This window comes from Sus scrofa, chromosome 13 (genome assembly GCF_054392235.1).
Source record: "Sus scrofa isolate SSC_HxYL_T2T_F1_AM1 chromosome 13, Sscrofa_HxYL_maternal_Yorkshire_Landrace_v2.0, whole genome shotgun sequence".
NCBI lineage: Eukaryota > Metazoa > Chordata > Mammalia > Artiodactyla > Suidae > Sus > Sus scrofa.
Window position 1 is genome coordinate 33,621,795 of NC_139395.1, and position 12,967 is coordinate 33,634,761.

Here is a 12,967-nt window from a genome sequence, read left to right on the forward strand (position 1 = left end):
TAAGAGCAGCAGCATCACCCCTGCACCTCATGTTATAGCACATCATCACATTTATTTTCCAACAGTTACCACTCTCTGAAATTATAGTGTTTAATTATGATGTCTTCCCATGAGCAGTGTTCACATGCTCCATAACCCCATCACCACTTCCGCACCTTCTGGTACGTTCTGTAAACTGTTGCCATACCCGATCACATCACTTTGATGCTTCAAACCACCCGTAGTTCTTCAAAGTTCTCAAAGTAATATCCAAACTCCTTGGTACATATGGCCATAAAACCACCTTTCCAACTTCATTTCCTATCACTCCCCTCCTGGTTCTTTCTGGGATAATTTCTTTTTTCTTTCTTTCTTTTTTTTGTCTTTTTGCCTTTTCTAGGGCCGTTCCCTCGGCATATGGACGTTCCCAGGCTAGGGGTCTAATCGGAGCTGAAGCAGCCGGCCTACACCAGAGCCACAGCAACGCGGGATCCGAGCTGCATCTGCAAACTACACCACAGCTCACGGCAACGCCGGATCCTTAACCCACTGAGCAAGGCCAGGGATCAAACCTGAAACTTCATGGTTCCTAGTTGGATTTGTTAACCACTGAGCCATGACAGGAACTCCTGGGATATTTTCTTTGGCACCAACCAACATTGCAATTCTCTGGAAACCAGCTGGATATCCAACAGTTCAATTCTGAGACCATCCACCTAGATCTGGCATTGGATCCCATAAGATAAAGGGCCTAGTCCCATAAGACTGTCCCACTTCGCATACCAGTCACAGGTCTGGGGCCACCCCTTCTTCTGAACAATCAGCTATAAATCAAGGGTTCCCATGACCCCCTCCTAAGGTTCAAACAGAACTCAGAAAAACATTTTACTTATATTTATGGGTTGTCTATAAAAGATGCACCTTGGGAATGGCCAGATGGGAAAGATTCATAGGACAAGGTATGAGGGGTAGGCAACTGAGCTACCAGCCCCTCCAGATGCACCTCCCATTCAGGTATAACCTCTCAGCACCTGGATGTGTTCACCAACACAGAAGCTCTCTGAATCTTGTTCTATAGTCTTTAGAGAACTCCATCTGCAGCCCCCCACCCCAACTCTAGAGGTTGGGGGATGGGGTTGAAAGTTCCAACCCTCTAACCATGTCATCTTTCTAGTGAAGGCCTCAGGATAGGACTGGTCACCAGAAAGACCAAATGTTTGGAGAGCTGGAAATTTCAAAAGCAAGATGCCAAAAGAGTCTCAAACTAGAAGGGCTTTTTGTCAGCCCTTTGTTATAACTTCTTTTATTGCATGATTTTTTTTAAATATCTTAAAAGAGGGAATATTTGCCTTTAAAAAATAAAATTGATTTTAGGGAGTGTCCGTTGTGGCTTCGCAGTAACAAACCCAACTGTTACCCAAGAGGACGTGGGTTCAACCCCTAGCCTCGCTCAGTGGGTTAAGGATCTGGTGTTGCTGTGAGGTGCCATGTAAATTGCAGATGCAGCTTGGATGTGGTATTGCTGAGGCTGCAGCTGCAATTCAACCCCTTGTTTGGGAACTTCCAAATACCCTAAAAAGACAAGGGTGAGGTCCTAAAAAGACAACAACAACAACAACAAAAAACTTTAGTCCGTACTCTATTTTCATTCTTAGTGTTCAAAGCTAAATTCTAATGGAGAAAAAGTGGGAAGTAAACCCACCTCTCTTAGGATCATGCTCTGTTAGGCACCCAGACCTACCACAAGTGGAAAAAAATGCAGGAAGGCTACAGTACCCATGTCACCGCATTGGCAGAGCATGGCATTTTGGGTCTGGTACATCTGACACAGCCGGAGCACTGAAGAACACTGGTACCATAGGGAGTTGGCAGTCAGGATTCTGTGCAGAAAAGTGCCGGTGTGTGTCTCCTATGTGGAGCAAAACATGCTTGACCGCTTCCCACTGAAATCCAAGTTATGTTGGAGCATTTAATCAGAAAGCCACATCCAGCTCAACTGAGGCTGAGTAATCAGAAGTGAGTTTTTTATCTCATGCATCCCCTTATCAGTGACTTCATTCACTCCATCAAAGTAGTTTCTCTACAGCAAGTGAATAGCATGAGCCGAGAGGCCAGGACAGGGCCTGACAGGTCTCCCTGCTAGAGGCAGAGACTTGGAAATGGCCCAGGCTTCAGGTGGTCCATCCCTACCACTTCTTACATCTGCCAATGCACTCTTTCTCCCAGTCAGAACTCCATGCCTGGTGAGGAAGGGTGGGCTCTGTCTCTTCTACATCTGCCGATTACTCAGAACTTCAGCAGTTGGCCCAGGACTGTCCTTAGCAACAGGGACCACTGCTTGCCAGAAAATAACAGAAAAGATGCATGTTCTGTTTTATGTATGATACATGTATGTCCTCTGACCTTCATACCTACACAACCCAGGTCCACAAATCCTGTGGATGGCCTTCTTTGTGTGTGTAAAGCTTTACTGAGATATAATTTATACGCCACACAATCCCCACATTTCACATGTACAGTTTGCTGGTTATTATTACAGAGCTGCCCAATCACCACCCCAAAAAGAAACCCTACATTCTATGATGTTTACTCCCCATTTGCCACTCAATACTCCCTTTTTCCTGCTTTAGGCAACCACTAATCTTCCTGTGTCTATAGATCTGCCTGTTCTGGACATTTCTCATACATGGAATCACACTGTATGTATGGTTTGTGACTGGCTTCTTTCACTGAGCATGTTTTCAAGGTTCATCCAGGTTGTAACATGTTTGAATACTTTTTCTTTTTACTGCCAAATAATTTTCCATTATCTGGATAGACCACAGTTGTTTATTCATTCATCAGTTGATGGACATTTGGGTTTTTCCACCTTTTGGTTGATTTTAGATATTTTTTGGATTATGCTGCTGTGAATATCTGTATACTAGTTTAGGGGCAGGCACGAATTAGATGGGCTTTTGGGGTTCCAAATCCTCTGATGCATTCATGTATATTGTGTGTATATGTACTTTTTAAGCATAAAGGTGCAGAACATACATCAAACTGACTAAACAAGTAAAGAGCTGGAAAATTAGCACGAGTTCCCTGCTGGCCTGGGGGGCCCTGTTCACGCTGCCTGCCTTTTCATGGGGCCTTCAAGTCAGACAGACCCAGGGCTGGGGAGCTCTTCCACTACCACTTTTGCACCTCACATAAGATATCGAGGTCTCTGAGCCTCTATCTGCTCATCTGCAAAATGGAAACACTGCTGGGACATCCTACCACAGGGCCCTCCTTTGATGATTATGAAGATAATGTCTCTTAAGTGCTGAGCAGAATGCCTAGGCCAGTAACTCTTGGGTGTGACACTTCTATGACCTGGCCAACATGAACCCTCTTGACCTCCAAAAATATATCATGCTTTCCATTTCTTTACCTTTGCATCTAGTATCCTTTCACCTGAAATTCCCTCCCTGACAAAGCCTCTGATTCTGACGAAGGACCAGGTGTGCTTTGAGCTCCATCTGAGCCCCCAGCCCTTCTCATAATTCCTGTAGCTATGTTCTCTTTCAGCTTTGCATTTCCCAATGGTTCTTTCTCTTAAGGCGCTAAACTGACACCATCTGGTGAGCAGGGTTTTGTGTTGGGTCTTCTCATCGGCCTTGGCCCTGCGTCCACAGCACCACCTAAGCTTCTCATCACCAAAAGGATGGCTCAAGGGCCTACGTGCCCTTCTGCCATCTGTCCAATTTATCAACTTTTTCTTTTAAAGATCTTCCTAGAGGCTCAGCAACACAGGCATCTTCCCCCCTTTCACCTGAAAGCAGTTACAGAGTAACCAGGCCCAGAGAGGAGGCAGAACAAACCGAACACTTTAAAAAATGCCTCTCGTGAAACATATGACTCAATAGGTAAAAGCAGGGTACCAGCCTAAGAGTAGTGAAGGATCATGATACTGAGTCCAGGCAGGACATGAAGGGGCTCAAGGGGGACCAGGTGCCCAGGAAGGTTTCATAGAGGAGTTAATGCCAGTCTTGACGTTGTGAAGGCTCAGTGGGCAGAGGGAGGGAATGAAAAAGTGTGAACAGAGGACACCCAGAGGGAGAGGGGGAAAGGATGAAGTGAGAAAAAGAAAGAGCGAGGGAACGAGAATAAGCCTGAGTGCTCCAGCATGAAGATCAGGGAGGGCTTTGCTTTGTTTCTAGATCCCCGAGCCTTCTTGGCTGCGACCTGAGAGCTGTCAGAGAAGATGGAAAGGCTGACAAAATGCAGGAGGAGGAAGTAAGAGAACAGGATCTTGGCCTGGAGGAAGGAGGTGGGGAGGGGGGATTCAGAGCTTAGACTTCCTCCTAGAGGCCACTTGGCAGGAAGTGAGGGTGGAGGCAGAGAGATAAGTCTGACAGGAAGCTGAGGAACAAAGGAGCTCCACCTGATAGCAGCAAGGAGGGTGAGTCCTCGGAGAGGGGGTGGGGAGGAGTAAGGTGATTTAAGGGCAGTGGTGGGGGTTGAAGAGGCCAGCTGGGATGGGGAAGAGAGGCCAAGGACTGCTGGGCAAGTTGGAGGCCTCCACAGTGTGAAGAAGGAGGATGGTGACCTTGACAAATGGGCCAGAGAGACCCCTCAAGGTGCTCAGTTGCTAGCGCACCAACAGAGGCCAATGGTGGACCCAATCCCAATGGAAGATGAGCAAGGGGACAGAGTGGAAGGCAAGGGGGCCAATAGATTGATGGCTCTTAAAAAGGTGGTGATGTCTAGGCGGGACAGGGAAGAACCGTGGCCTTAATGGCAGGGTTTCAGGCCATCAGTGAGATGGAAGATTAGGCTTGGAAGGCATGAGAGTTGAGAGATAGAAACATGTGTCCAGAGAGAGGACAGCTGAGCTTACAATTCCAGAAACACCATATGCTGGACTATATCCCAAGTCTCAATAAATTTAAGAAGATTTTGCAACCATCGCCACAGTTCAATTTTTGGACATTTCAATCCCTCCATAAAGAAACCCCATACCCGTTTGCAGTCACTCTATTCCCATCGTCAGTCCTAAGCAGCCATTTATTTACTTTCTGTCTCTACAGACCTGCCTTTTCTGAACAGTTCATATAAATTGGCTCATATAATCCATGGTCTTTTATTACTGGCATCTTAGCATACTGTTTTTCAGATTCATCCATGTTGTAGCTCATATTAGTAGTTTGCTCCTTTTCACTGTGGAATACTATTCCACTGTATGACCATTCCACAGTTTATTTATCCATTCATCAGTTGATGGACATTTTGAATGATTTCCAGGTTTGGGTTATTTTGATAATGCCACCATGAATACTTGTGTGAAAGTCTTTGTGGGGGCATATGTTTTCATTTCTCTTGGAAACACCTAGGAGTAGAATCAATGAGTCCTATGGTAATTTTATATTTAGTCCTTGAAGAAACTATCAAACTGTGCTCCAAAGTGTTTGTACCATCTTACATTCTCACCAGCAATGTAGGAAGGTTCCTGTTTCTCCGTATCCTCGCCAACATTTGTTCCTGTCCATCTTTCACTATTATAGCCATTCTAGTGGGTGGGAAATGGTATTTCACTGTGGTTTTGATTTGCACTTCCTTAATGATACTGAGCATTAAGCATCTTTTTATGTACTTACCAGCCATTTGCATATCTTCTTTGGTTAAATGTCTATGCAAGCCCTTTGCCCAATTTTTGACTGGGTTGGTTGTCTTATTATTGGCTTATAAGGATTCTTTATATATTCTAGAATCAAGTTCTTTGTCAGATATATGATTTGAAAATATTTTCTGCCAGTCTGTGGCTTGGATTTTAATTTTTATTAATAATGTTTTTTGAAAGGAAAACATTTTTGGTTTTTTCTTTTTTTTTTCCTTTGGCTATTTTAGGGCTGCACCCACGGCATATGGAGGTTCCCAGGCTAGGGGTCAAATTGGAGCTGTAGCCGATGGCCTGTGCCATAGCAATGCAGGATCCGAGCAACACCATAGCTCATGACAACATCAGATCCTTAACCCACTGAGTGAGGCCAGGGATTGAACCACCATCCTCATGGATCCTAGCTGAGTTCATTAACCACTGAGCCATGAAGGGAACTCCAACATTTTCAATTTTGATGATGTCCAATTTATCAACTTTTTCTTTTAAAGATCATGTATTAGGTGACAAATCTAAGCTTTGCCTAACCCAAGATCATAAAGATTTTTCTCCTTCTTCCAGAAATTTTGTAGAAGAATTAAATTAGACTCAAAAATAAAATATGCTTTAAAAAAAACCCCAAATACATGAAAATTAAACACCGTATTTCTTTTTTCTTTTTTTTCTTTTCTTTTTTTTTTGTCTTTTTAGCTATTTCTTGGGCCGCTCCCGCGGCATATGGAGGTTCCCAGGCTAGGGGTCCAATCGGAGCTGTAGCCACTGGCCTACGCCAGAGCCACAGCAATGCGGGATCCGAGCCATGTCTGCAACCTACACCACAGCTCACGGCAACGCCGGATCGTTAACCCACTGAGCAAGGGCAGGGACCGAACCCGCAACCTCATGGTTCCTAGTCGGATTTGTTAACCACTGCGCCACGACGGGAACTCCCTAAACACCGTATTTCTAAATAACCTGTTTCAAAGAAGAGATAGTATGGAAAATTAGAAAATATTTCAAATAGAATGATAATAAAAATATATTTTCATAAACATGTAAAAAGCAAACATTATAAAAGGGCATTTATTAAACACATGCCATGTGCATCTTCAGCCCTCTTCTCTTCCAGCTTTTTTCCCAGTATTTTTTTCCTCTTTTCCTTCACAAACTTCTCAAGAAAAATGTTTATATTTAAGCATCTATATTTGTTCACATGTTCATCTCCTTCCCCTATACTCAACAGAAGGCCATCTGGCTGCAGATACATCCCTCTGCAGGCTTAGCCCTTAAAGAAGGTCCCATGACCCCCCTCAACAGCATAAATGCTGTTCTCTTCCCCTATCTTGGTCTCCCCTCACTCTCCACCATGTTTGTGTCTCTCACAAGCAGCCTGAGGGCTGATCTTCCTTTCTCCTTTCTGCATCCTCTCTCCTTATAGGACCTCCTCCATCCCACGTCTTCAGAGACCATCCACACACAAATTACATCACATGTATATTCCCATCCCAGATCCCCTCCTCTGAATCCCCACCCATAGATCCAAGGGCCTCTTCCTCCAGTACCTTTTCTCTGCTGTTCTCTAAGGCCTCTCTAACTCAACTGTCCACATCAAAACTCATGATCTTGCTCTTCCAGCCCAAGTCCTCTTCTGAAATTTCTTCTTTCAGTAAATGGTACCATCTGCCTAGCTGTAGATGACCTCAGAGTCATGTGGTATGTCCTTCTCTTTAAACCCCTACATCTGATCTCTCATTACATCCTACTGATTTAACATCAGACATCTCTCAAATAGTTGACATCATCTCCATCTTGGCTCCCACCATCCCAAGTCCATCAATGAAACTGTAGTCCAGCCTCCAAGACAGTTTCCCTGAATCCACATGTACTCTCACCCAACCCATCCTGGGGTTACGGAGGCTGGTCACATCACAATTGTGTCATGTCTCTTCTGTTCCAGTGGCTCTCAACAGAAAGACAAAACCTTAATATGGTTTAATTGGCCTGTCCTGATCTGGTCTCTACCCATTTTCTAGCCTCTTCTCTAAATCAGATTCCATACATTTTGAGTCCTGTATCAGTTCCTCTCACTGGCCACGCTCCCCTTTAACCACAGGGCCCTTGCACATGCTATCTCCTCTGCCTGGAGCACGTGTCCCTCCCCTTTCTGCCATGTTAATTCCTACTCAAACCTCCTATCTCTGTCAAGCATCAGGTCCACAGGGAGAGCTTCTCTGAACCTCCTTGACAAGGTCAAATGCCCAATTATGATCAACCCCCATATTTCTTCTTAGCATCCATTGCAACTGCAGTTTCATCATTTAATTTGGGTGATTATAGATTTGAGTCTGCTGCCCCAGCTAGACTTTAAGTTCCATGAGGGCAAGAAGCATATCTGGTTTTATGCATTAGTATATCCTAAGTGCCTAGCACAAAGCTTGGATACACAGCAGCCACTAAAATATTTGTTGAATGAATAACTGAGTTATAATAAGGTCATCAAGGATGAAAATAGGACTTGAAGTAGGGAAGACAATGGTGAAAGAAGACATGCCAATGTCTTCAAAGAATAAAGGGGAGTGAGCAGACAGTCAAATGGCCAAAGGAGAGCCGAGGATCATACAGACAGTGGTGGCTGCCCCCAGAACACGGGGCACCCTCATACAGAGGTGTGAGTATTCTGGGAGCATAGAGTAAGGCATGAACAAGAGAAAACAGTCTCCCCAGAGATTCACCTCTTTTTCTGGGCCAGATTTTTCTCAGGATAAAGAAGTGCTCCTTCTAGTCAATATCAAAAGGGGCTATGATTTTTCTTACAGGAAGGAGGAAAGCCATCATCTGCTAAAGGAAGTTGTCAGTCAGTGAAAATGGGATAGATAGTATACCTTCGTGCTGGCCATTGCATCCCCAAAGATCTGCCATGGTCCTGTCCCCATGGAATGGGAAAACTTCCATAGAAAAACCCTGCACTCCCCAACTGTCACACAATATCCCCATAGCAGCTCTTTTTGATTCTTTATCAGAGACTGAATGCCAGACATCTGAGGCCTGAATTCAAACACTGCCCATGAAGACACATACCTTGGTCCATCCAGGAAACTGGATAAAGGTGTCCTGGGGCAAGTCTGGGATCTCACTGGGAATAGAGAAGTTAGCCACATAAAAGGCTGGCAGTGTGTACTCAGATGGGCTGTGGGTATGGGCTTCATGGTGGCCCTTGCCACCATAGCCATGCCAGGCCCCAAGGTAGCGGCGAACTGCATCCTCAGTGTCCATCGGGAAGATCTGCCAGTCAGTGAGGATACTGGAACCAAGGGTCAGGTTAGAAATAAGACCCTGCAAAGGAGAAATAGAGCAATAAGGTGAGGGTGGGGGTAGAGGAGGGAAGCTTCAAGTGATTCTGTGTTATAGCACTGATTTCCTGGGAAAAGCAAGCTGGGATGTGAAACACCAACAGTACACGAGACTCAAACTGTGTGTACATGAAAGTGACACAAATCTGGCTGGAGGCCAGAGCTTTGATCCCAAATCGCCAATCTTCAGTATTTGGTTCAGAGACACTGGTAGAATGGAGAAAATAATGGAATTTGAGGGTGGGAGAGTGATGATCAGGGGAAATGCAAGAGAACATCCAGCCCACTGCAAAAGGAGAGAAAGGGCCGTCATGACGATGGGGAGCCTCAGACTCAAATTCTGAAGTTGCTCTACTTGTCTAGTGGAGGTAAGGCCGGGGGTGTCCGTGGCATGGCCAATGCATCAAAGCCTTTGCTCATGGCTCATCTAGCTTCCTCTTCTCAGCTTTTAATGAGGGGAGCTTCTCCATCCCAGTGGGATTCCAAATTTCTCCCAGGACACCTCTCAATACCAAGTCTCAATTGCACAATTAGAAATTTAATAAGCATTAACCAGGCAGCTGTGCGATAGGCTCTTTGCTGGGTACTGGGGGCTCATAGATCTCCTAAGAGTCCCTGTCACTCCACGGGTCAGTGTGGCCTGTGACAGCCAAGCGGGAAGACTACTAATTATAGTCTGAGCACAGGGACTATAATAGGGACATTTCTACTGGGGACAAAAGTGTCCTTGTCATGGCTATTCCCTAAGAATATAATTGCCTTGCTTGAGAAGCCACCAGAACGGTCAGGAAGGGTCCTGTCCTAGAGAGGGTGGTGCCATCATTTCCTTGGTGCAGGCTTCTCTCCTCCAGCACATGGTGAGCTACCACTGGGGGAGCCTATATCCCAACATCTTTTGCATCCCCACGGGGCAAAAGCACTCATGTGCGCAGGGTAGGAGCTTAACAGACATTTACAGAATAATACTCTCAAAATGTACATTAGAAAAATGTATTTGGAAGACTCTTAGGCAGAGAATAACCAACAGAGATGAGAGGCAGTGCACAAAGGGAAAGGCTTTCTATGATTCAAGAGTTTGTTCCAGGAGTTCCCGTTGTGGCGCAGTGGAAATGAATCCGACTAGAAACCATGAAGTTGCAGGTTCAATCCCAGGACTTCCTCAGTGGGTTAAGGATCCGGCGTTGCTGTGAGCTGTGGTGTAGGTCGCAGCTGCGACTTGGATCCTGCATTGCTGTGGGTGTGGTGTAAGCTGGCAGCTGTAGCTCTGAGTTGACCCTTAGCCTGGGAACCTGCATATGTCCCGAGTGTGGCCCTGAAAACAAAAAAGCAAAAAAAAAAAAAAAAAAAAAAAAAAGGAAAGAAAAGGATTTGCCCCAGCTCATTCACACCCAGAAAATAGCAGAAGAAATGCTAAGCTGGCTTTGGAAAATGATGCAGTGGCTTCCTCCTCCTGTTTCTTTCTAATGGATGACTGCACTCAAATGCAAGGGAAGGGCCCTGTTTGCAAGGCTCAACATTCTTGACCCCTGTAGTTATCCCAAAATAACCCAACTTCTAGGTTGCAAAACAAGTCAGGGTAGGTTCACTCATCAAATTTGACAAAGTGGGTGTGTTTTTAAAAATTGCTTCTCTATGAAAAGGGCTACAGGGAAAGAATATATGCAGGAGAGTTTTTAAATGGATTTACAAAAACTTCCCCAATGGCTCAGGCACAGTCAGGTCAAGATTTGAGCTTCACTCCCAACAGCGAGGCTGGACCTACCTTAAAATCATTGATGGAATTGCCATAGTTCACACGCCCCATGTTCTCCACCAGGAGGTCCAGGGTGGCTCCAGCTTTCCCTGTTATGTTCAGGGTAATCACAATATTTCGCTCAAGGACTCCCTGGGGGACCTGTGGGTTCAACGCCAAGTGAGAATTAACTAGGGTGGGAGAGTCAGCAGAGAGGCAACCTGCTCAGTTATTTCAACATGCATTTTCCTGCCTTGACGTGTCATCAGACTTGGGAGGGAATGCTCTGATGAGTCTTTTGCCCAAATCACGGGGCCAGATGGCTACACAAGAAGATCACCAGGCTCGGCTCCCCCAAGAAAGGGGTGAGGCTGGGTTCCTTGGCTCTGGAATGTTTGGCTGTGCATCTGTTTTTATTAGAAAGGGAATAGAGGCGAACATTCTGGGGGAAGATTCCTATTACAGGAACCTCTTCATGTTCTCACAGCACAAAAGACAGTCACAAAAAATAGCTTCTGAACAACATGGAGGCAGGAGACAAAAAAATCAGATAAGATAAAATCAGCAAGTTAGGTGGAGCTGTCTTACCTCAAAATACCTGATGTGATGCATTAACCACAAAGATTAAATAATAAAGTGAGGGGAAACAACAGCAACATATTCCTAATTTTTTAAAACATGAGATTAAAAAAACACAGAGTAACACTGATTATAATTCACTAAGATAAGCCTCCAAATTGGAATTTCAGAAACAAGTGCCATCAGTATTCGCATCGTGTCTTAGAAACTTGCTGCCACTGAAATTAAAGCCACTGTTGAAAACAGAGGGGAAATATTTTCATTTAAAATTTTCTGAACAAAATTTCTTAGGTAAATCTCTTCATGTGTCTTCTCACACGATTGTTTCAGTGAGAGGAATGGAAATCCTAAAATGTTATCTTGACTTTGCTACAAAACGAAGTCTTTGTGTCTTTTAGCACAGACATTCTATTTCTTCAGAGTAGAGTGTCTTATGCAGGATGAAGGCGCAGTTAAATGAATCATCCCGTAGGTACAAAACGGACCCTGTCCTCCAGGAGGAAAGAAGGCATGGATGACATGCAGGCCATTCAGAGGGGATGGCCCTGGACTGGGTGACCAGGAGGGCTTCTGAGGAAGGGGCATCTTGTGCACAGCCCGCTGTTGAGACGGGTGAGAGGTGCATCTCAGGCAGACGGAGCCTAGGGAGGCGACCTCAGCAAGTGAGGGGCACAGCTAAAGGGCATCAAGAGGAACGACTGAGCCTGAGGTTGGAAAGGCAGCCACAGTGCAGCCCACACACCCTTTCCCTGTGGGGGCAGCCTCACAAGTCCAAAGAAGACACTTACCCCGTCCACAGAGACATAAGCCCGATCGTGGACACCATTGAAGGGCGAAGAGAGATGTGTTGGGTCCTTGCAGTCTTTAGGAAGCGTTGTCCGGTACAGTACAAACCCAAAATACTGGTCAGAGAGGGATGCAAGAAAAAGACATCACCTTTGCCGTTCATATTAGGAGAACTTGGTCACCCTTGATCTGTTTGAAAGCAACATTTCTAAAACCATAGCAGTGAAATGTTTCCCTGCCTTAGCAAAAATTCAGTCTGAAAGAAGGGAACCGGCTTCAGTCTTCAGATCACAGGATAACCATCACTGCAGTAATCTGCACGGAAGCCTGAAGAGTGTTTTGTGAAACATCCCCTCCGAGTCTCCCACATGAGGGAACTGGACCCTGGAATGTGCTGAGTGTCTTCCCCTGAATCACTCAGGGGGATCCCATCATATATCTCACAGGTTATTTCTGTGACCCAAAGAAACTAAAGACAACAACAACAACAACAACAAAAGACAAAGAGCAACAGAGCCAAGAATGTTTGGTGAACCATTCCCCAGGTTCTTGAGCTAAATCTGCTCTAACGTACAAAACAAGAGTCAATCAGAAACTGTTTAAAGTGGAGGAGTAGGGGAAACAGAGACGGGGGTGTAACCTGTTGCTAAGTCAGAAATACTTTGAGATGCTGGGATCTCTGGTCCGAAAGGAAGGCCCCAGCAATCAGCCTCCGCAGCAAGGGTGCCCACAGCCTGGGTGAGGGGTTCCTGCTGTCACCATTAGCTGGGGGAGCTGGACAGATCCAGAGTCTTATAAGAGAGTCCACATGGAAAGCCAACAGGGAGCAGAGAAAAAGTTGCCAGCTCCTAGGACTCCAAAAGCAAAAAAGTGCACTGCAGGGCAAGTGAAGAGGTGATTTGCAGGAGCTGAACCCAGCTC

General features: G+C 45.4%; 1 protein-coding gene across 1 annotated transcript in view; it reads right to left on the minus strand.

The window, feature by feature from the left end:
- Nucleotides 1-12,967, minus strand: part of GLB1 (galactosidase beta 1) — a 100,748-nt gene that overhangs the window by 11,308 nt on the left and 76,473 nt on the right. The window contains exons 13-15 of the mRNA XM_021071553.2: nucleotides 12,049-12,162; nucleotides 10,712-10,843; nucleotides 8,678-8,932 (exon numbers count right to left, since the gene is read on the minus strand). Of these exons, the coding sequence (XP_020927212.2) occupies nucleotides 8,678-8,932; nucleotides 10,712-10,843; nucleotides 12,049-12,162 (501 nt within the window). The remainder of the gene's footprint in view (nucleotides 1-8,677; nucleotides 8,933-10,711; nucleotides 10,844-12,048; nucleotides 12,163-12,967) is intronic.